General features: G+C 41.3%; 1 protein-coding gene across 1 annotated transcript in view; it reads right to left on the bottom strand.

Moving 5' to 3' along the window:
- LOC122088594 (DExH-box ATP-dependent RNA helicase DExH7, chloroplastic-like) overlaps positions 1–21,039 on the bottom strand; it is a 42,479-nt gene extending 21,440 nt beyond the window's left edge. Inside the window, exons 1-9 of the mRNA XM_042657908.1 lie at positions 20,703–21,039; positions 20,509–20,614; positions 20,232–20,422; positions 7,107–7,157; positions 2,761–2,914; positions 2,281–2,678; positions 1,089–1,307; positions 712–823; positions 447–626 (exon numbers count right to left, since the gene is read on the bottom strand). Coding sequence (XP_042513842.1) covers positions 447–626; positions 712–823; positions 1,089–1,307; positions 2,281–2,678; positions 2,761–2,914; positions 7,107–7,157; positions 20,232–20,422; positions 20,509–20,614; positions 20,703–21,020 — 1,729 coding nt within the window. The 5' untranslated portion in view covers positions 21,021–21,039. The remainder of the gene's footprint in view (positions 1–446; positions 627–711; positions 824–1,088; positions 1,308–2,280; positions 2,679–2,760; positions 2,915–7,106; positions 7,158–20,231; positions 20,423–20,508; positions 20,615–20,702) is intronic.
- Between the last annotated feature and the right edge of the window lie 2,178 nt (positions 21,040–23,217).

The following is a 23,217-nucleotide window of genomic DNA, read 5'->3' as shown; positions in this document are numbered from 1 at the left end:
CTGGGACAATCTAGTGCCTTGTAGTGTATTCTTGGATAATATTCCGAGTCTTATGCATATTCTCTCTGATGGTAGTCAGAGTTACCACTAGTTACGCTCTCCTGTTGGTATAACATTTAGGGTGTCTCCTTGGTAGAACTTCTTTTTCTGCTGCACCAATAAGGCTACTATTAGAATAACAAATCAAGTACTACTAGGAACTGAGAAAGGCTACAATATTTTCTCTTCGTCTGATGTCCATCCAGCTTCTTCTATTATACTTCTTCATAGATGAGCTATCAGCTTTGCCAATCGAGGATTGAACCACAAGCTCATTCGTGCTACAATTTCAAATCTTCTGAGAAAATAAACAGTCACTAATTTCCCATTTTCCAACATATTTTCAGGTAATGTAGTTCTGTTTCGTTTCTGCATAAGATGAAACAAAAACAAGTCCGACAACATACTTTCAGCTTTCGTGGCAGAAATAGAATGTGAGCTCTCGGGAACATAAGGTTTTACAAGCTCTTCACTAGGAATGAGCTCCTTTGTAATTGCCGATCCTGAATTGTCAGCAGTCAATAACGAATCCACAAAATCAGCTCTACGGACCTCCTCGCTTTCTTCTATCTTGGTTGCAGATTCTCCTGTAATTTGCAAACAATGGCAACCATTAAGTAATCCAGACAGACATGTCTCATATGCTATGTTGTAGAATGCATGAAAGATCACCTTCCCACCACTTTATAATGAATGAAGAGTATGGCTCTACAATTAGTTGGTGAACAGGAAGATCTGGAAACAGACGATAAAGAGCAAATGCTGCAACTTTATTCTGTGCATCCTGCAAAACCATTCAACTAGAACTTCACAATCTTTGAAGCAGCATTCACAAAGAGCTACCACAGGTTCATCTTAACCTTCAAAATGTAAAGCAGTTCTTTTTTTCTTGCACCAATTCATTTAGAAAACAGGAGTTCTTGAATTACATAACAAGCAGCGAAGGATTAGTATAGAAAGGACTCAAAAATTAGAGTTAATTCTTTATCTACAAACAACTACGGGTATTGCATGATAACAAGATGTAGCTTCCAATGGTGTGTAGTTACCTCAGCAGATTCAGAGGCTTCATCTTGGATGGGAAGCTGAAGGGTAATCAGTCCTCCAGGTTTTCTGCCCTTGCCCCTCCCACTGGCTGTACGTAATACACTGACAGCATAAGAGAATCTACCAACTTTCCCAGGCAATTTATTAAACTTGGGTGCCTCCCACCCAAATTTCTGGCACAGCTGATGAAGAACAGCCTTGGGAATCTTTGGTGGGTCACCCTGTCGTTTTGAAAAACAGCATAGAAATAATTAATAGGCATATGGAGGAAAATAGAAAAAAGAATCTACAGTAGTTGGAGACGACAAATATGAAGAGCTGAAAGACAAACTATCAAGCATGTAAACCAGAGCAAAGGTTGCCATACCCATGGTTCGAAATCTCGCCGAAATTTCGGCCATTTTTTTTTTTTTTTTTTTTGCCAAAATAAAATAAGGCCCGAAATAACATTTGTACAAAATTTCGGTATTTAGGTCTCGTTTCGGTATCTCGGTCATCTCGGTACATTCTATGTGTTATAAATACCATATCTCGATCGAAATTTCAGTAGTTCGGTTGAAATGTCGACTCTGTCTCACCTATCTCGGTGGTTTCCGTTCCATTTGCATATTTTGAAGGAAAAACACTCCAAGTCTCTAACAACCCTCTAATTAGCCACATCATCACACATTTTAACTTCCATTGGATTCCTACAAGGTCTACACATTCAAAGCTTAGGAAAGGTAAAATTCTTTCTCTAAAACCAAGTAAAATTTTCAGAACAGTTCAACAGTTGCTGCCAAACAAATGTGCAACTCTAAAACAATGTCATGTTCTAATATTTTTGCATTTTTATGTTCTAAGCATGTTTATTAACCTTAAAATAAGTTCTCCACCAAGTTTCAGGTCAAAATATGGCCGTTTGACCACCGAAACAATCAACCGAAACAAACAAAAAAAATACACCATTTCGGCCGAAATTTCGCCAAAACGAAATGAAACTGGTGTTTCTGAACCCACCGAAACACCGAAATGAAACAAGATTTCGAACCTTGGCCATACCACATAAGATATGTCACAAAGAGAAACAATGGAAAGCAGAAGGTAGCCTAACTAATCTGCTTCACCCATTTTGGCAGTTTATGACCAAATCCAACAGGCTAATACAGCGAGAACAATTCCCTTGACTCAAAAATGGACATTGCAAGTCATTACCCTTTTCCAAATGCCATCAATTTTTTCCAAATTCTGCCCTCTAAACAATTGTGCTATCTTTTCTTTCCTCTGCAGTTCCACAATTTCAGGAGGTAAAGCTCCAGAAGAAGCATCTTCAGAGAATAATCCCAGGAGTTCAACATCTCCTGGCTCCACATTGTCCACAATAACTCCCTCCTTGGCTGGAGCATTCGACGAATCAGAAGGATCAGCAAACACCTCAGAACCGCAACTTTCCACAAAATTTCCATCAACTGAAGCATCAATCTCAGGGGCTACAATGTCAGGACCACTTAACTTCATTGTCTCAGGACCATTGTAAGTCGTAGAATCTGATATTATGTTATCAGAACTATGATCATCGCCCAACCCAGATGCCAAGATTTCATCCGATAGCCCTGCTTCATTAATTCACATATCACATCAAATACACTGAATAAAACAATGGCTTACGGAGCAGATAGCAGAAGAAAGTTCAACCTAGAGCAGATATCTCTTTCTTAAGTTTGCGGATTAAATGGCCTGCCTGTTCCTGTCTTTTCTTATCTCCTCTCTCTTTGGCATCAATTGCATCTATTCTTGCAATATGATACTCTTTGGCAATTGAAATAGCACGTAAGCTTGGATCAGAAACCTGTCAAAAATCCAAGAAACAAAACCAACATGGCCAACATCAGAAGCAACAAAAACCTCTCAATATAAAAATTTCTGAGGGACTGACAACCTTTGATGCAGAAGCTAAGTTCCAGAACCAGTAACAGAGGAAGAAGACACTGAAGTGAGCCTGCAATTTCAGAATTCCTGATCTTACTAGGAATTCTTAGTCCTGTTCTGTCAGGGGGATCTGTTATCAGTTTTATTTTTCATTTCTGATTTTCATTAGTTAGTATTATTCATGATGGAATAAGATCTGTTAATTCAGCCCTGTTATGGTTTTCATTACAGAGTCCAAGTCAGTTCCAGCTTGCTACAGTCATTGAACCCAAGCCTTCCGGACGTATTCACTCAAAACAAAAACTACTTTGCAAAAATCTGAGACAATCCTAGGTCTCTTTTAGTGCACTCCAATTAGCTTGTTTATCGGAGGAGTTTTTAAGTTATTTTTGTTTATGTTTTCCTTCCTTTCAGATCAAGTTTGATATCAGTAGTCCTAATCAATCCTGATTGGGTCCCTGTCACATCACATATTATAAATATATGTACTGGCCTTCAGGCCTCCCCACTGATTTGAGTAATATACCAATCCAGATTTTCCTGAATTTTGCTGCTGTGGATTCAGTGGTTGCTGCTGTGAATTCAGTAATGTGCTTGGTGGATCCCCAGACTTTTTATCCTATCTATGTTGGACTCTGGTTGTCATTGTTGTCAAAACAATCAAAGAGTTATGTAAGCAGAGCTAGAAGTGGGGGACTATACAGCTGACATGAAGTTGCAAATATGCCCAGTGCAGTGGTGAGATGACCAGAGTCACGAGACTGATGATGTAGCCAGTATCAGTGTAATGTCAGGGTCCTAATGAGGTGGTCAGACATATTCTGATGATGTGGCATAGAGCAGTACAGAGTACAGGAAGTGTGTCAGTGGACAGTGTCAAAGTGATGGAAGCAATATGATGATGACATGGCATATGATGTGTACAGCATCACTGCATCAGTCAGGGCTAATGATGTGTCAGACATGCCAATGGATGTGTTCAGCATATTGGTGAGGTGTTAGACCTATATATGATGTGTCAGCAACTCAGCATGTTGATGATGTGTAAGACTTTGGTGATGTGGCAAACATGTGGCTGTGTTGGAACATGTCGGGGATGTGTTTGGCATGGTTGTGGATGTGTATGGCATGTTGGGAGCATGATTATGATGTGTGGATGCTTGATGGCAATGACGCAATGCATGATGATGTGATGATGATAATGATAATGACGTGGATGCAACAATAACAACAACAACAACAACTTAGCATTTCCTAAATGGAGTCAGCTACATGGATCGGCATAAAAAGAAACATAATGAAGGAAAAAAATGAACAAAGAAAAAGAAAGCAACAAAACAACACCACAGGAACATCCCACCAACAATCAGCTGGTAACATGTACTTGTCATGCATAGGATCATAATGGGTCGATATAATGCATACATGGCTATGGTGATATGCATGTGATGACATGATGCATTTAATGTGCATGGTCATACATAGGCATGGTGATGTCAAGAGGCATGAGATGGGCATAAGTGGCATGGGCTAGGGTGCTATTTGAAATTAAAATAATAATACTATTACTCTAATGTGGTATTGCCACATGGCAGGCTAACGAGATGGCTGATGATGTTGCCAACTGCTATGCGGGATTTTTCCTATGTAATTGCAAATGAGCAACTTTCGGGTATGTTATTTTGAAATTTGAGTAGTTTATCTCACTACTGAACACATTTGATGTAGATCACGAGTTACTGTTCAAGTGATCAGTACCCATGAACACTGTTCATGTGAACAGTACTGAGGGCCCCATATGGAATGTTTGAGCAAGTTCTTCTAAAAGGAGTTTCTTGGACTTGTTTCCTTAGTTCAAGTGATGTAGATAAATTACTTGGGCTTATTATATTGCAAATAAGCCTTGGATTGTGTTATGTATGTGTTGGGCCTTTGATCTCATGAGTTTTCTTTGAAATGGGCCACTTTAACGGGCCTAAATAATGGGTAGAATGTAGGAAAACGGGATTTAGTTTATTAGTTTAATTAGTTGTTATTTAATTCAATAAAAGCCCATTAGGCCATTAGTTGGTTGCAAAGTCCTATATGGACTATTAGTTAGTTAATCTTACTCCATGTTGGAATCATAAAATCAAGTCCTAGTCCTATTTTAAATTCCTAGTTGTAGTAGGAGTGTCTAGTCCTCTTTGGAAACTAGCTCCTAATCTTAGTATGATTGCAAACTTCCCCACTATAAATTGAGAGGCATATGTACCATTATTGAACAGATTTGAATGAAAGAAAGTTTGTAACTAAATGCTTAGAGCAGCTGAGATCGCTGTGGGTGAGAAGGCCAGGTTGAGATAATCACTTCCTTTATTCTCTTTCACCCTTCTCAACCCCCCATCTGTTTTATCCTTCTTTTTCTATTTTATTTGCTGTAACATTCAAGAGGTATAATTCAGATTCTGTTAGAAGCTATTACAGTCTAGAACCGACCAGCATCAGCAAAGATTTTAGGAGAGAGATCAATCTCCATATCTCCCTCCTCTGACCTCCGATCTATAAGCCCTTTTAAGGGTGTGTTCTAGGCTGCTATTAGACCACTCGATCCTCTTCTTGGTGTTGTCCAGATTTGTCCAGCACTTGTTCTTCAGAATCTTGAAGTTTTCTCTCTCCTAGGTCAGAAAATCAAGAAAGCCTATAACTTCACAGTCAGCTGTCAGAATCTTCTCAAGTTTGGGGGTTGTTGTACCCTCCCTAGGGACTATTTACGCCCAAGAGTGCAGCTCAATCGGACTCCTACAGGCCTGGCCGCACCTCTCTCTCTCTCCAGCTCTATAACAGGTCGTTCTCTCTCCTATCGGGTTAGGTTTTGGGCGGGTTTTGCTCCTGTATGGGTATTATATCCTTGGGGGTTTATTTGATGGTCTTATTTCTTTGTTTCCTGCTCCTATTTGTATTGTTTGGGGTTATAAACTGCTGGGGTAGTTTCTTGTAATCTACTTTTGCATTAAGTTTCTTTTTTTATGTTTCCTTTTATTGTTTTAGTTGTTAGTCTTTGCTCAAAGACAAGTTACTTGTTTCCAGTTTTAGGAGTTTCCTTTTCCCTTTTTGTTTCCTTTTCTTATGTCTTAGCAAGCAAGTAAGCTTAAATTAGGAAATCCTCTGTTTCCTATTCCCTAGTTTCTATTTCGTATTACTTTCTATTTTTTGAAAGTTTCCTTTACCAGTTTTAGTTTCTAAATTGTAAAGCTTCTATTTTGAAGGCATGTCTGAACCTATATAAAGCCAACTAATGTAAGCTTTTCTACACAATTGATTAATGATATTTTTGTGAGCTCTTAATTACTGATTTGACCTGAGAAAGGTTTGTTTCAACAGCTGAGAAAGCCTACCCCCCACCCACATCTATCCATCGAGTTCTCTAGTTTTCTCTCTTCTTTTCTGTTAAGTTTGCAATTATTTCTGAGTGTTGTGACTTCTGAGGTTATAAAAGTAATTGAGTGCTGTTTCAAGGTCCATTACCCGCCAGAGGTGCTGCTGCTATATTGAATCTGAGAAGAGCCTGTGACAGCCTGCTGAAGATATTTTCTGGGCAGCAGTTTGAACACCCCCCCCATCTGCCAACCCTGAGATCATATTACCCCAGCCCTCGTTTGACCTAATTTCATGAAGAAGCTATATCTCTACAACCTGTGGTTTAATGGAGCTGCTGTTTTAGGGTCACTTAATGGGCCTATAATATAGCTAGAAGCTAGGACTACCAGGTTAGTCAAGTAGGATTAGTTTATAGTCTTTTTTATGTTAGAAGTTCGCTAAGTCCTAGGATCATTAGGAATTTGAGTCCAAATTTCATTCTAAGTTTTGTTCTGTTTGAGTCCTAGTCTGAGTAGGAGTGTTGAAATACTAGTCAGTTGGGACTATAAACTAATCCTACTTGACTAACCTGGTTACATATACACAACCCATTGCCATTGGACCAAAGGCCCAACATATATGTAACCCAACCCAAGGCTTATTTCAACTAAAATAAGCCTAATTCTATGACTTATCGGCATCATGAAGTCCCCATAGTAACTATCAATAATATATCGATGTTGCGGACTATCTGACATAGTAATAGAGAGTACCTTCCTCGAATCTTGAAGAATTGCATCATCTACTGCAGCCTCCCAGTCATCCTGTATTTGATGTAGAGTTTCTATTAGTACATTCAAAACATGCTTACATATTTGTGCTTTCATGGTGTGCACATCCATATGATATCTAAGGATATAATTTGGGGAGTATGAGATTCAACAGAAGAAGAAAAATAAGCAATTTAGAGATTTTCCATACTGCAGGTCCAAGTATTTGTATTCGAAAACATCTCTATCAACTCCAAAGGCAATTTTCTAATATATGAAGCAAAAGTGGTACTGTTAGACAGCCACTATGGTTATGTGTGAGCTTGAGTACACATGCACACACATGTTTTTCTGTGTAGTAGTGCTTATCTGTGGTGTGGGTGGGTGGGTTGGTGGGTGTGTGGGGTGTGGGTGTGGGTGTGGGTGTGTGTATGTGTGTGGGAGTGTCGGTGTGTGGGTGTGTGTCTTTGTGTGTGTGTGTGCGAGAGAGAGAGAGAGAGAGAGAGAGAGAGAGAGAGCTATAGCATAAAGGCAGCAAGGCAACACCCAGCCACCAAGGAGGTTAAAAACTACAACTGGGTAACAAATAGGCATCACACAACTACCTCCCCACCACTGACAAATACACCAAGCAAGCATCAAATACTCTACATGCTCTCAAAAGCCATGAAGGGAAAGATTATCTGATTATAAGGGAATCTTTCAGGAAAATGGGAGGTTGAGTTACTTAACCCTTACTAAGGGGAAACGAATTAGCCAAACAGTTTCCCACTCTTTACACAAAATATGAAACAGCACTTGGTAGACTGACTTAATTGACACTTTACCTTAGTTTAAAATATTAAACGTGTTATGGAGTGTTACCACTATCTAAGGGTATCTTGGGAAACACTTGAACGAAGCTGCAATCTTTTTTCCTCCCTCCCCCATGACGTGACCTGCAATGCCTCCCTTCCCCCAGGTGGACTCCGTCGCCGGAATCCCCCCTTCCCTCACCGTCAACTTCCCTCCTCCTTCAACCGATGGCCACCCCTCCTCCCCTACCCTCCTCCAGCCTCCCTTATCTCCCACAACTCGATCCTGGAGCATGGTAGTCACCTCCATCCCCCCCACGCCTCCTCCTCCTCCTCCTCCCCCTCCTCCTCCTCCCCTTCCCCTCCTTCCTCTGCCAGACACTCCCTCTTTTTCCACCCTCCTGCAACTCGGAATTCCTCCCTTGTTGGCCTCTGTACGCCAGGACTGTTAGATATCGAAATCCAGAAATGGAAATGCTGTGTAGTTGGTTCGTTCCTTGGCAGCAGACCACCTTTCATCACTGTTAAAACCTCCCTGGAGAAGCAATGGAAGCCTGTTTGTGCAATGCCCACCTTCATGCTAGATAATGGGACTTTCATATTCAAGTTCGACTCTGAAACTGATAAAGCCTTCGCTGTTGATGGTGGTCCATGGTATGTTGAAAAAAAAACGATATTTCTCAAGCAGTGGGATGCTCGCACGTCGTTCTCCAAGACGGAACCCACCCCCATACCTCTCTGGGTGACTTTCCCCAATCTGCCGCTCCACTATTAGTGTGTGAAAGGCCTTAGTTTAGTCGGATCTCACCTCCATACCTCTCTGGGTGACTTTCCCCAATCTGCCACTCCACTATTGGTGTGTGAAAGGCCTTAGTTTAGTCGGATCTCTAATTGGAAAACCATTGTATTACAAACACACCAAGACCATGGAAAGACTTTCGTTCGCAAGAATCTGTTTCGAGGTGGAAGCTGACAGTATTCTCGCATCATCAATAAAAAAATTTGAAGGAGAAGACTATTCCCACACTCAGGAAGTCCATGATTCCTTGACTGACACTCCTAAGGATATTCTCCCCCCTTCTTCCTGTCCCTGCTTCTGCCGCTGTTAACTCAAGGACTCTGAACCAAAACTCGTCTCCCATCTCTCGACATCCTTCTTATGGTGCTGAGAACTTCCGGCCCAACATTGAACCGGTCCACCCCTCTGATATGAATCCTCCCCCGATCTCTAATCCAATCCAGTCCACCCCTGAACCACAATTTATCCCCCTGAATCAATTTCTACCGGTCCACCTTCTCAATCAGTTCTCCAACTACCCAACGGATCACCCTTTATACCCTGGTAACCTATACAACCCAACCCACCCTTTCAAACAACCCTACCCTATCATATCCCTAATCGACCCCACAATCCATCCTACCCAACAACTTAATAACACTGACCGATCTGCCCATCTGCCCCCTTACCCTTAACCCTTTGCAGGTCATGCCCAACCCCCCAACCCGGCGAACCCATCCTCTCCACCAGATTCTGGCTTCTCTGGCCTGAATCCCTCTGGTCTACCCTCTCGACTAACGTCGACAATCAGCAACGACTCCGTCAGTCCCTTTGGGCTTTCAAGCTTGCCGTCAGCCTCAGTCCTTGCCATGACCTATTCGACAAGCCAAACTGCTCTCAGCCTTGGCTCGAACAACTCCCCGCAGCCTTGGAAGGCCTCACCTCCGCCTGCAGCACTCATCGTGCCAATGGAAACCTCTCGACATTGGCCTTGGAAGGCCACATCTCCACCTCTCCTTAGACACCTTTAGACCCTCTTCCGAACCACAATCCTGGAACCAACTCCAGCCTCACCTCTGGTTCGACTTCCTTGCCCTGCTCCCCAGGGATCCCTGTAACCTCTTGCCTCTGCCCTGCCATGGCTTCTTCTCCAGTGGCCTCTGTAGACCCCGATCTACACGCATCTCTATTGTCCGACCATTCGTGGCCAAATCATCACTTCTGCTCTGCTCAGAGCACTGTAAAAGGACTCATCTTTGCTCCCCTTGCTATGGACACTCCTGACAACTGCAATCAACTCCCCTGGGTTCGGTTGACACTGTCAGCTCTAACAACTCTTTGAACTTGAAGAACTCGCTACAAAACCAACCTATAGATAACCCATCGGCTACCACTCACCATTCTTTACCTACCCCTCCTTTGCTAAACACCACCACTACCATCACCCAGCTGAACATCACCAAACCTGCATCCACCAAAGCCAAACAAAAGAAAACCAGTACAAAGCCCTCCAAATCCAATCCCTCTCGCCCCCCCAATCTGCCTCCCCTATCATTAGCTATATCCGTCAGCCTCCCACCCTGGCTCCCCCATTCCCAAGACCCCCCGTTGTCCTTCCAAACATTCGATGCCCCCCACTAATGTAGATAAGTCACTTGGGCTTATTTTATTGCAAATAAGCCTTGGGTTGTGTTATATATGTGTTGGGTCTTTGATCCCATAGGTTTTCTTTGAAAGGACCACTTTAATGGGCCTAAAATATAGGTAGAAGGTAGAAAAACGGGATTTAATTCATTAGTTTAGCTAGTTGTTATTTAATTCAATAAAGGCCCATTAGGCCATTGGTCGGTTGTAAAGTCCTATATGGACTATTAGTTAGTTAGTCCTACTCCATGTTGGAGTCATAAAGTCAAGCCCTAGTCCTATTTTGAATTCCTAGTTGTAGTAGGAGTGTCTAGTCCTATTAGGAAACTAGCTCCTAGTAGTAGTTTGATTGCTATTCTGCCCTCTATAAATAGAGGAACCTATGTACTTATAATTTCAGATTTGAATGAAAAAAAGTTTGCATTTTATGAAAGAAAGTTACAACTAAATGCTTAGAGTAGCTGAGATAGCTGCGGGTGAGAAGCCTAGACTGAGATAGCCACTTCCTTTATTCTCTTTCACCCTTCTCAACCCCCCATCTATTTTATTCTTCTTTTTTTATTTTATTTGTTGTAACATTCAAGAGGTATAATTCAGATTCTGATAAAAGTCTCCAGAAATTATAACCGATCAGCAATCCTAGTGGGAATAGGAGAGAGATCGATCTCCTCTCTTTCTCTCTTCTGTACTTTGTTCAGCCAGGTCTTCAATCAAGGTATTCCAGGCCTCATAAGGATCCCACGATCCTTACCTAGTCACTGTTGGAAGCATTCAGCTGCTGTTCTTGAAGGTTCTTCTCAGTTTTCTCTCTCTTAGGTCAGAAAATCAAGAAAGCCTGTAACTTCACAATCAACTGTCAAAATCCTCTCAACTTTGGGGGTTTTTGTACCCTCCCTAGGGACTATCTACGCCTAAGAGTGCAACTTAATCGGACTCCTACAGACCTGGCCGCACCTCGCTCTGCCCAGCCATATTGCAGGTGTTTCTCTCTCCTATCGGGTTGGGTTTTGGGCTGATTTTGCTCCTGTATGGGTATTGTATCCTTGGGGGTTTATTTGATGGTCTTTTCCTTTGTTTCCTTATCCTATTTGTATTGTTTGGGGTTATAAACTGCTGGAGTAGTTTCTTGTAATCTACTCCTGCATTACCCACCCTCGGTTCCTCATGATTCCTTTGACCGTATGGAATGTCCGAGGTCTAAATTCCTCAGCCAAACAAGCGGCTATTAGATCTCTCATTCGCTCCTCCAAATCCAACCTCTGTTGTCTTCTAACTTCTGGAAACTCGCGTCTTGGAAGCTTATGCCTCCCGGATTACTTCCTCTATAACTCCTTCTTGGTCCTTTGTTTCCAATTACCCCCACAGCCCCAATGGAAGGATTTGGATCCTTTGGGATTCCTCATTTCTATCCATCTCCACCCTCTCCTCCACTGCCCAAGCCATTCACCTGTCCATCTCCCATCACTCCGGCCCCTTCATTTGCTTTCTCTCTATCATCTATGCCTTCAACAGGACCCCCCTTAGGCTTCGTCTCTGGGCCGACGTGCTTTCCTTTGCCCCCACCTCTGGATCCAATCCTTGGGGCATAGTAAGAGACTTCAATGTCACTCATTCTAGCCATGAAAAGCATGGAGGAAACCCCATTAATCCCTCGTTTGTTGACTCTTTTAACGATTGTATTGAAGATTTAAAACTCACTGATCTTCGCTGGTTGGGTGCCAAATTTACTTAGCATAACCGAAGATCTGGAAATTTCAGGGTGGCTTCCAAGCTTGACCGAGCCCTCGTTAATGAAGCCTAGCTTGATTCCTTTCCTTCCTCTCATACTACCTTTGATCTTCCTGGTATCTCTGACCACATTCCCATCTCCATTCATGTTCTTTCATTCCGCTCCTTTGGCCCTAAGCCTTTCAAGTTCTTTGACATGTGGGTCTCCCATCCTGATTTCTTCCCTATTGTCTAGAATGCTTGGAATATGCCCACCCCCCACTTTCTGTCCCCCCTCTTGACTTTTTCTAAAAAGCTCAAGAATGTAAAAGCCTCGCTTAAGCTTTGGAATTCCTTTACCTTCGGGAACATCTCATCTCGAGTTGCTTCCTATCGTGACACTCTCCACTCCATCCAAGCTAAAATCCAGTAGGGTCTCCTTAATGCTACTCTGGTTGAGGAAGACAAAGTTGTTGCCTTTGAGTTATCTCTTGCTCTGGGCTAAGAGGAATCTTTCCTCCACCAAAAAGCCTACATCAAACGGCTTAAACTGAGAGATTCCAACTCTGCTTACTTCCATCGTTCCCTCAAATCCAGCAACAATACCAATGCCATCCCCAAGCTTATCTCCTCTTTGGGGGTTGAGCACATCTCCCCGACCTCATCAAAGCTGAAGTGGCCTCTCATTTTCAGACTCTTTAGTCCCCTAATCTCATCAACAAATTTATCCCCTCTGAGCTATTCTCGCTCTTCCATTCTATCCCCAATGATGAGGAAATCCTTACGGCTATTCTCTCCCATAAGGCCAATAAAGCCCCTGGTCCCGATGGCTTCAGCATGGGCTTCTTCTTCTCTTGTTGGAACATCATTCGAAACGACCTCATCCATATGGTGCAGAGTTTCTTTTTGAATCCTAATCAAATTGGAGGGACCAATCAAACTTTCCTCTGCCTAATCCCTAGAAAGGATGGTGCGGAATGTATGAGTGACTTCAAACCCATCTCCCTGTGCAACCTCCTTTACAAGTTCATTGCCCAAAATCCTAGCCAACAAAATCCAAAAAGTCATTGACTCCCTTGTTAGTCCAAATCAATTCGCTTTCATTGCTGACAGGAGTATCTCTGACAACATCCTCCTCTATCATAAAATTATTCGTGGTTTCGACCATAAGTCTCACTCCCCTGTTGCCCTCCTCAAGATTGACATTCATAAAGCTTTTGACACGATCAGTTGGGATTTTATCTCCAATGTGTTAACTCTCATGTCCTTCCCTCCCTCCTTTGTCCATTGGATCTGCACTTGCATTTCCACCCCTCGTTTCTCCGTCTTTGTGAATGATAATCTGGTTGGGTACTTATCCTCTGGTCGTGGTATCCATCAGGGATGTCCCTTATCCCCTCTCTTATTCTCCTTTCCCTTAAGGTTCTTTCTCGTTACATTCAATCCGCTACTGACCTCCATCTCATTTCTCCCATTCAAAAATGTAAATCCCTCCTCCTCTCCCATTTGGCATTTGCCGATGACATCATGATCTTCTCTAAGGCGGATGCCCTCTCCATCTCCACTATCATGGATTCCCTCCATTCCCTTAAATCTCTCTCAGGTCTCAGCATCAACCTCCTTAAATCCAACATGTTCCTCTCTGGAGTCCAGCCTAATGTCCAAGATACCCTCCTCGGTATCTCTGGCATCCCGATCGAACACCTTCCTATTAAATACTTGGGCCTTCCCTGCTTTTCCTCCAGGTTGTCTTCTCACCATTATACCCCTTTGCTCGATTAGCTGAGGAAGAGACTTCAGTATTGGAAAGGCAAGCTCCTCTCCTTCTCTAGCTGCCTCACTCTTATCAGATCGGCGCTCTAGTCCATGTACCTCTATTGGTCTAGTACCTTTATCCTTCTTATCTCTATGATTAAGTTTTTTAAAAGTCTTCTGTGCTCCTTCCTCTGGAAAGGTGTTGACTCCCCCAAATGCCTCCACCCTCTCAGCTGGAAGAAGGTTTGCCTTCCCAAATCTGAGGGAGGGCTTGGAATTAGGAGATCAAAGAAAAACCAACTCTGTCGGGGTCCTCAAGCTCATTTAGAAAATTGTGTCCAATCACAAAAGCATCTAGGTTGATTGGATTTATGCTAGGCTCATCAAGCACAACTCTCTTTGGACTGCCTCGCACATTCCTGATGCCTCATGGATCTGGCGCAAGATCCTTGATCACAGACACATAGCCCTCTCTGCCATCTCCTTCACCATCGACAATGGTCTTTCCACTTCTCTTTGGAAAGACCCCTGGCACCCTGCTGGCATCCTTTCCCACTTGATATCTCCCAGAACCATCTATTCCTCTGGCCTTCCTACCAACACTCTTGTCTCCTCTATTCTTTCCCCCTCGGGTTGGTCCCCTCCCTCTTCTCAACCTCCTCTTCTTGATCTCTGGACCACCCTCCCTCCTCTCTCCCCCCTGGCCACAGAATTAGAAAGGATAAGTGCACTTGGCTTCCCTCCTCCTCGGGGATCTTCTCCTCTACCTCCGCTTGGTCCCACATCCGTACCTCCTCCCCCGTGGTACCTTGGCATAAGTTGGTCTTGTTCAAAGGATATATTCCTCGCCAAAGTTTCACCCCCTGGCGTTGCCTTTCCAACTGCCTCCCCAACCAATCCTTCCTCATTCACCGGCACTCGGCAGATCCCAGCCAACCCCTCCTATTGTCTCTGCGCCCAGGGTGTTGAGGATATCCCTCATCTTTTCTTCTCCTGTCCTCTCTCTTCCTTTGTCTGGAAGCTCGTCCTCTCCAAGTGCTGGCCGGGCAGGAGATCCATCATTCCCTTTTCTAGGGAGTGGAATTGAATGGACATGACCTTCTCGGGCTCTTCTATTTATGATTTTATTGGAAAATTAGTTTTCTCTGCAACCATCAATCGCCTTTGGATGGAGCGTAACATTCGTAGATGGACCCCCAAATCTCTCTCCCAGTAGGAGATTTGAAAAGCTATCTACTTTGATGTTACCTCCAAAATCCACTCCCTTCATAGCTGCCCTGTTGCTTACTCCCGTAGAAATGTCCACATCATCACCTCTTGGAACCTGAGGGTGGAAACCATCCCTCTCCCTAAAGCCTCCTAGCCCCCCCCCTTTTCCTAGCTGTAGCCTTCCCTCCTCTCCCCTCCCCTCCTCCCCTCCTCCCCTCCTCCCCTTCCCTTAGGTTGGTTTTGCTGTCTTCAGTTTTGGTTGCTGGTTGTTTTCAGCTTTAGTTTGCTTTTGTTTGCTGGAGTTGGCTTTTCCTTGTTGGCCTAAGCCTTCTCCTCCCCCCCCCTTCTCTCCTTTGTATATTCTTCTTCCCCTTGGTAATGAATTATTTATTCATCCAAAAAAAAAGGTATCTTGGGTAGTGTGTAGTGAATCAAGGGTAGTATTGTAACTAGTTAGTTCAAGTTATGTCCTTAATTGTAATTACACTTTACAGTTTCTGTTTATAATAAATTATGGGTCTCGGTTAGAAATTCTACTCTCTCCCTTCTTCTCTTTCACTGCTGGTTTCTTAGGTTGATACTGTTACATTGTTATCAGAGCCTAATTATCAGCCTTTCTCTTCAACCCTTGTTTTGATTATCTACTGGGGTTCTTCCTTTGTGGTTTGCAGCAACCTATGCAGCCATCTGTATTCTATGAAATCTTAGTTGATGACTGCAAGAATGTAGGGTTCCCTTTGCATATGTTATCATTTTTTCCCCTCTCTGCATTGATCACCGTAGAAGATGAATTTACATGGCAGTAATCATGCATATGAAGGAGGTTACCTGCTGCAGTAATTCCTTGGGGTTATCTATCTACCAGTATTGATTTTTCTCAAGTTTATTGCTGCTTCTCCTCCTGTAGTACCCTGTTTTATGGACTGTTTTGGCAGAATTGAGACTGACTAAAACTGAGAATCTGCCATCAAATCTTCCTGAGTTTTAAGGACAGTATATATTATTCTTGTAAGGCCCTTCAACCCCACTTTCAGGCTGATATAATCCTTGATTCTATTGAATAATTACTACATTCTGGTACTTGGCGATACCCTTTTTTTTTTCTTTTTTTTTTTTTTGGGGGGGGGGGGGGTGTGGTTCTGGCAGAGTTAAGATCTGCCAGTTTAGTGGATCTGGCCACCAGATCTCTGCAATGTTTTATGACATTGAGGCCCATCTAGGAGGGTCCTTCAACCTAAGTTTGAGACTAACCAAAGCCTCCAATTTTCTTTTACACAATCTCTCAAATTCTGGTTTTCTCTTCTCAGATTTTGATTTTTTTTTTTTTTTTTTTTTAATCTCTAAGACATATCTAAGCACTAGATCATTCTCATATTATGGGGTTTTGATATTCTATTGGCCTACAATCTCCAACCAAAATTATAGGCCTATTAAAAGAGTCGGCTTTGATTACAATTGAGCTTCTATATCTGTCAGATTATGGTATTTATTGTTGGTTTTGTGGTGCTTTGAATGAGAGAGATATTGCTGCTGGTTATTCCTTTATATACATAATGGGCAATTCAAAATCTCTAGTGGACACTCCATGTCCAAATTACATCTATCAAAGCTTAGTAGTGCATCCAACTATCTTCTCGGGCGCAGGCAGTTAGATTTTATATCACAGCCAACCAGAAGATGGATTATCTGACTACCTCTCCACCTGATACAACATCTACTGAGTATAAGGAGTGACAAACAGTGATAATTACATTACTGTGTTGATTGTGGAATTGTATGGAGCCTTCTATGGATGCCAATGTTATGTTTTATACAACAGCCGAGAGTGCCTGGGTTGATCTTGAAGGAAGTTGTTGAGTTAGGGATATTTGTTCTTATTGTTCCTTTACGTTATCTTATGTTAGGTTGCGCTAGTACAGAGCTATTTTAGCCCCCTGGCATTTTTTCATTGATGAAATATTATATATAGAGGGGGGGGGTTGCGGCTAGGTGTTCTATTCTAGCCACAGGCAGCCTTCCATGATTTCGCCGTTCTCTTCCCTCTTCTCCCTTTTTTTCTTCTCTTCTTCTCTCTTTTTGCCTTGGTTTGGTTGCAGGATTCTAGTTTTCTAGCTTTGTATCAGAGCCTAAGTAATCAGATCAACGTTTTCTCATATTCTCTCTTCCATAGTTGTCAAGGCGTTGCCTAGGCGACAACTAGGCATCCAGGTGGTTTTCCTGGGGCCTAGGTGATAGTAGCCTTGTTGCACTGCATGCCTCCTTGTGTTTTGACACTTATTTATGCCAAATATCATTTAAGATATTATTCATTTATATTTGTTATTTCATTTACTTAAGATATTATTCATAAATAAGCAAATACCCCCTATTTGAATCCAACAAAAATAGTTTAAAAATCAAATCCCAAAAGGATAAAATGTTAAACCCCCAGTCCAAGAACAAAAACTGGATTTTGGTTATAGGGGCGATTTTCAACTTTTAAATGCTAGAGTTTTTCTCAATTATGAAAATTTTATAAATTCTATCATGTTAAAACAATGCTAAAAACCAAAAGTCCGATAAAATAATTTATATCCATAAAATTATTTTCATTCAGGCAATTTTAACAGCATTCGTGCACATAAAAATAAGTTTGACCAGAACATAACTTTGTCATTACAACTCAGATTTAAGTAATCTTAGACTTGTTGGAAAGCTGGTTTTATATTATAACTAATACAAAAAGTCTCATGTAAAAATAATATCGTTTAACTAGTTAAGCTTATTATAGAACAAGAGCATTTCTTTAAATTTTGATTTTTTATAACTTAATATGACTTAATATTAACTTTTACGATTTAATATGGCTACATGTTGATTTTTAATGACTTGATGTTGCTTAACCTTGATTTTTTATGATACAAGATATATATAGCTTAATAAATAATGTTAAAAAATAGGAAAATAAAAAAAAAATAACAATTGGTCGCCTTGTTCGCCTTAAAGCAGGCGCCTAAGCGCTTAGACAACCCTCCACCGCCTTGGCGCCATGACAACCATGCTCTCTTCTACTGATCTCTTTTTCTTCTTAAAACCCTGTGGTGTGCAACCACCTATTGCAGCATCTATTATTATTTAATCCTCCTTCCCCTAATATCTAAATGGTGATCTCAAGTTGCTGATTTACAGTTTTGTGGAAGAACAAGTCGATGTCACCCCCTACTGCCAAAATTGATTTCTCTTCAGGGTTATGTATCCTGCAATTTTTTTTATGGCTGATTCTTGGATGTGTTGGTTCCTTCATGCATGGTTGCTGCTCTTATTTATTAGATCTTCCAGATCTATGACTCTTCAAACAGGTGCCTTCAATTTTTTATGCTCCGTCAAAACCCAGCAAGATCGATTTTTCTATCTATGGTTTGCTGCTGATTTATATTTTCTTCTGTGAAGACTACCCTTCTGCTGGTTCCTTATTCCAGCTCTATATTGGCCAAGTATCGGTACCTTATTGCTGCTTCTATTGGCCTTCTTCTCCAGCAGTCTTTTTTTTTTTTTTTTTTTTTTTTTTTTTTGGGGGTGGGGCGGGTTGCGGTTTCAAAACCCTGCAAGGCTGATCGATCTTTTGGGGGCTGCTGGTTCTGCTCTTTTGCTGCTGCCTCTCCAATTATTATTGCTACAGTGCTACTCCTCTTTGGCTCTCTTCATTATGGCTGAGACAAAGGTTGTGTTTGGTTTGCATTCTTGGAATGTGTTCGGCACAGAAAACCATAGTTGTCATGGCGTCAAATCGATCCAAGGCGGTGGAGGGGTGGTTAATCGATTTGGCGATGAATCGCCCATTATGGCGTTGCCATGGCAGTCAAATCGACCATGTGTCATTTTTTATTTTTCCTATTTTCTAAAATTATTTAGTATGCTATTTTTTTTATTTTCCCTATTTTCTAAAGTTATTTAGCATGCTACAAGCCTACAATATATACCCTATAACATATAAAACCAACATTAAGCAACATCAAATCATCAAAAACCAACATAGCCCTATCAAAATCACCCTGCATTTTACAAAAAATCGACCGCCTAGTGAATCAGGCATGACCTGGCTCCATGGCAGTACCATAGTGACGCCTATCAGCCAATGGCAACAGCCATTTTTGAGTCACGTAAATCGTAGCACTACCATGAACTTCTTTTTCCGCCAGGATACCAAATCGTCGCCTTGGCGACGCCATGACAACTATGCAGAGAACACAATCTGAGATGCCAAAATTGCTGTTCTACGTTAACATTTTGGTATCGACTATCGTGTTCTATCATGTTTTCCAGTGATCGCTGTGTAGCAGGAAACCAGACCGCCGATCCATCATCACCCACTTCCTTATCCTCTATAATTACAGCCACAAAAAAAATAATAATAATAATAATAAATTAAGCCATGAACCCACCCCATTTTCCTCTCCGACTCCTCATCTCTTCTCTCCCCACTTTTCTTTTCTTGCTCCAACCATGGCTGAACCCTTCCATCCAAGCACTAGCAGAACCTCTATCCCTCTTTCTTTCTCTTCTTCTTTTAGCTGCCACCACATCTCTTTTTCTCTCAAACCCCAATCCAATAGCAGTTGACGGTGGTTGAATTTGCGAAGAGGATGGATGTCTTGCATGCAGCACCGTAGATGTGTTAAACAATATTGAATTCGAGATTCTCTAAACGTACTCATCAAGGATGTTATCTATCTGGTTATATGCAAATTTGTTCAACTTGTCCCTTGTATGTTGCTATAGTTTTGACAATTCTAATGCCCATGAGTTGTTTGATGAAATGTTGACGAGGAATATGAGCATTTTAAAATTAAGAATGCATTTGGCAAACAAATGTATCCAAACAATGTTCTCATTCTCGGTTGAGAATGTGTTTTAGAGTATGAGAATGGGAATTTCTCAGAATGAAAATGCAAACCAAACACAGCCTAAGTCTACTACCCGTCTTACAGACAATGTGAATATATATCAAACTCAAAGGGAGCTCCAATTATTTACTATGGACTTCAGGCTGTGAGAGTTTACACTATGGCAAAGGACAAGCTCCAGTATACTCCATCTACTTCTGCCTCTGATGATAACATTGAGTGGATGAAAGAAAATGCTATCACCCTCATCTGGTTATGGAACAGCACGGAGCCCGATATTGCAAGCACATTTCATTCAATCAACTGTTTCTTTTGTTAGTACAATTGAAGTTGAGTACACAGCATTTCAAAAAAGTACCTCTTCCTGTTGTTCGACATATTGCCGAATCCAATCAGCTTGGGACGGCTGCCTAGAATCCAAAATGTCATCTCCCCAATGCCCTTTGACTCTAACAGCAACTCCAGGCGTTTGTTCCTCAGTTTTAGTGGATGGATGTGGTGAAGGTACCCAGTCATCCTTAGCCGCAGCTATAATGCCAACGGAACCCCCTGACCCAGTTCGAATAGAAGAATCAATTACACCCATTTGCCCTCAAAACAATGTGAATTCAACAAATGCTAAAGATCATATATACCTTCATTGGTATGCGAGGAAGTCCCACTCGAGAACTTTAAGGGAAGCTCGTTCCCGGGCAAATTAAAGCACAGCCAGTCAAGAGCAGTCTCAAATGTAGTCCCTTCCTATAAGACAGAAACAACTATAAACCTCAAAGTGCAAAACAAAAGCAATCATCTCCGAAAACCAAAATTTTGATTGGAGATTCAATACATTGAGAGCGGAAAGGGCGCGTTCGATCTGATCGTCAGTGAAACCTTCGCAAGATAGCTTCTCATAAATGGTTTTGAGCTTCTTGGCCTTCTGAACTTTGGAAAGTGTTTCACCGGCTGGAGTGGTGGAAGGAGGGGGCGTGGGCTTGTTGGAGTTGATCAAGAGTCGGCGCAAACGTTGCTCGTTCTCTGCCGATATTTGGAGTTTCGGACCTGAAGATGCTTGGGGTTTGTTCTTGGAGGACGAAGAAGAAGAAGCTCCTCTTCCTCCTCCTCCCTTGTGTTTCTGCTGTTGTTGTTGCTTCTTTTTCGGAGCCATTATTTGGTTCTTCCTGAAGGACCAGTGAAGGACTTTTATGTTCTAACTGCGACTCTAGTGATGTTAATATGGGTGAGCGTGGGCCCGGCCCAGATTGTAGAATTGTGAGACAGTATTTAGGCCCACTTAATAGTTTGGCCCAAATTGCCAAAAGGCTGTTTTGGACAGTTCCATAAGGACTTCATTTTGTAGTTTGTTGGTAGTAATTCTAGTAAAAAATTATCTTTGTTTTTTCTGAATTTCTTTTATTTTTTTTTTTTGTTAATCAAGAAAATGATTACAGGACCAGCTTCTCTTGAGGCTGTGGTTGAATTTCTTCGATCATGGGATCTCACCCTTAGATTGGATTAGTGGAATGTATTTTCGATTTCATATAATGCGGGATGAGAGCTCATGATAAACTCAAAGTTCAATCGTAGTGTCACATCACCAAGGCTGAAGAGATTGGATGAAGGAAATTTTAATTGTAGAGATAAACTCTAAAGATTTTATTCGAAATATTTTTAAAGTAATTAAACCAAAAGGCATTTCCAATTCATTGGTTATTTATGACATGTTGCGGAGTTTCTTGGTACTCTTTGACGAACAAAGTTTGGCTGCTAACCAAGTAGCATGAACTAACATGCTACTCATACTTTAAAAAAAGAAGAAATTACATGACCTCCCACAATTCTCACATTCTAGTCAACACCCCTCAAATGTGTTTGATTATGTCCATATACTTACTAGACACTCATTTCTTTTCCAATGCATGCCAGATTAACTCTCTTAGGACTCTATCTTAGGCCTTTTCTAGGTTGATAAAGACCATATGAAGATCATTTTTGTAAGTTCTAGCTTTTTCCCTGATCTTTTGTAAAAGTTAAATCACTTCTTGGTTGATTTGAATCACCATCTCCTAGGTGTAAACCTAATGGCTCTTCCATTTTAAGCTAAAGTCTCACCAACAATCTAATTATGGCAGATTAATCCAAATATTAACAATTAAAGGCATAAAAAATTATAGAATAATAATAGATAGAACAAATAATAGAAAAAGACAAAACAAATACTTAAAATATGTTCCCTAACTATCAATATATAGCATGACAAGTAGAGTTCAACTCATTAAATTAGAGAGTGTTTAATCCACTTACATTAACCAATCAAATATTCTCTTGATGCGATAAACATAAGCCATGTTAGTTTAATCATCCCCTGAGATGGTATTAATCTCCATCTTTGTTCAAGTCCAACTTGCCAACAATATGTAAAACATCACTAGCTTAACATCTTTGTATGGTTCTCCAAGCTCTTAATCACTCCTAAGAAAATCCAATGATGGTGAAGGAACTACAGGTGTGGAGTTTTTTAAGACAATCAAATGAAGATGATGTATGTTGGTTAGAAAACTTTTATCTACCAATTGAACATTCCACACCTATGATTAGTAGTCTACCATGCCAAAACATCATTGTAAACTTTACACTATTTATAATTTAAAGAAATATCATGCATTGGATCCTAGTCATACCCCAGTTGATTTTGGGCATAATCAAAGTTATCAACTTTTATTTACATCTTTCTTTGTTGTCCTTATTATACATTGGCCTTATCCACATTTACATAATCTTAGGAGGTCTATCCAATAAAAAAAAAAAAAGTAACATCCGATTGGACATTTGTAATACTCCTAGATCATATTTATTCCCCCCATCATTGTGTATTTTGGAAATCATCTATGGACCAAAGAAAAAGAAACAATGATCTAACAAACCTGGATACACAGATCTTGGAAAGAGAAGACATGACAAGGAGATGCTAACCATTTAAATTTTTTTATTTTTACCTTATGAAAGTGGGGTTGATTCATAATTCGTTAAAGGGATTGTGCTGGACAGGGCACACACCAAGTGATAATTTTGTCAACAAAAGTGCTATTGGGAACTAAAAGGTTTTTAGGTCCCTCCTGCTTGTCCCTTACCAGGTTTCCCTATATTCCCAAGGTACTAAGGAAGCAAGTGGCTTGTCCAGGCCATTCCCTAATATAAAATAGTCACAATTGTCATTATTTCCCATATACATGGCACAACCTAAAATTAGGGGTTTTAGGTCAACAAAGGCTTAGCTAGCAATGGCAACTCAAATTCTTTGAATCTCAAAGAAGCACTTCACTGAGTCCACATCCTCTAGGGAGAATGGCAAGGTGTGGTGAACA

This window comes from Macadamia integrifolia, chromosome 9, assembly GCF_013358625.1.
Source record: "Macadamia integrifolia cultivar HAES 741 chromosome 9, SCU_Mint_v3, whole genome shotgun sequence".
NCBI classification, from domain to species: Eukaryota; Viridiplantae; Streptophyta; class Magnoliopsida; order Proteales; family Proteaceae; genus Macadamia; species Macadamia integrifolia.
This window is presented reverse-complemented; position numbering and strand designations above follow the sequence as displayed.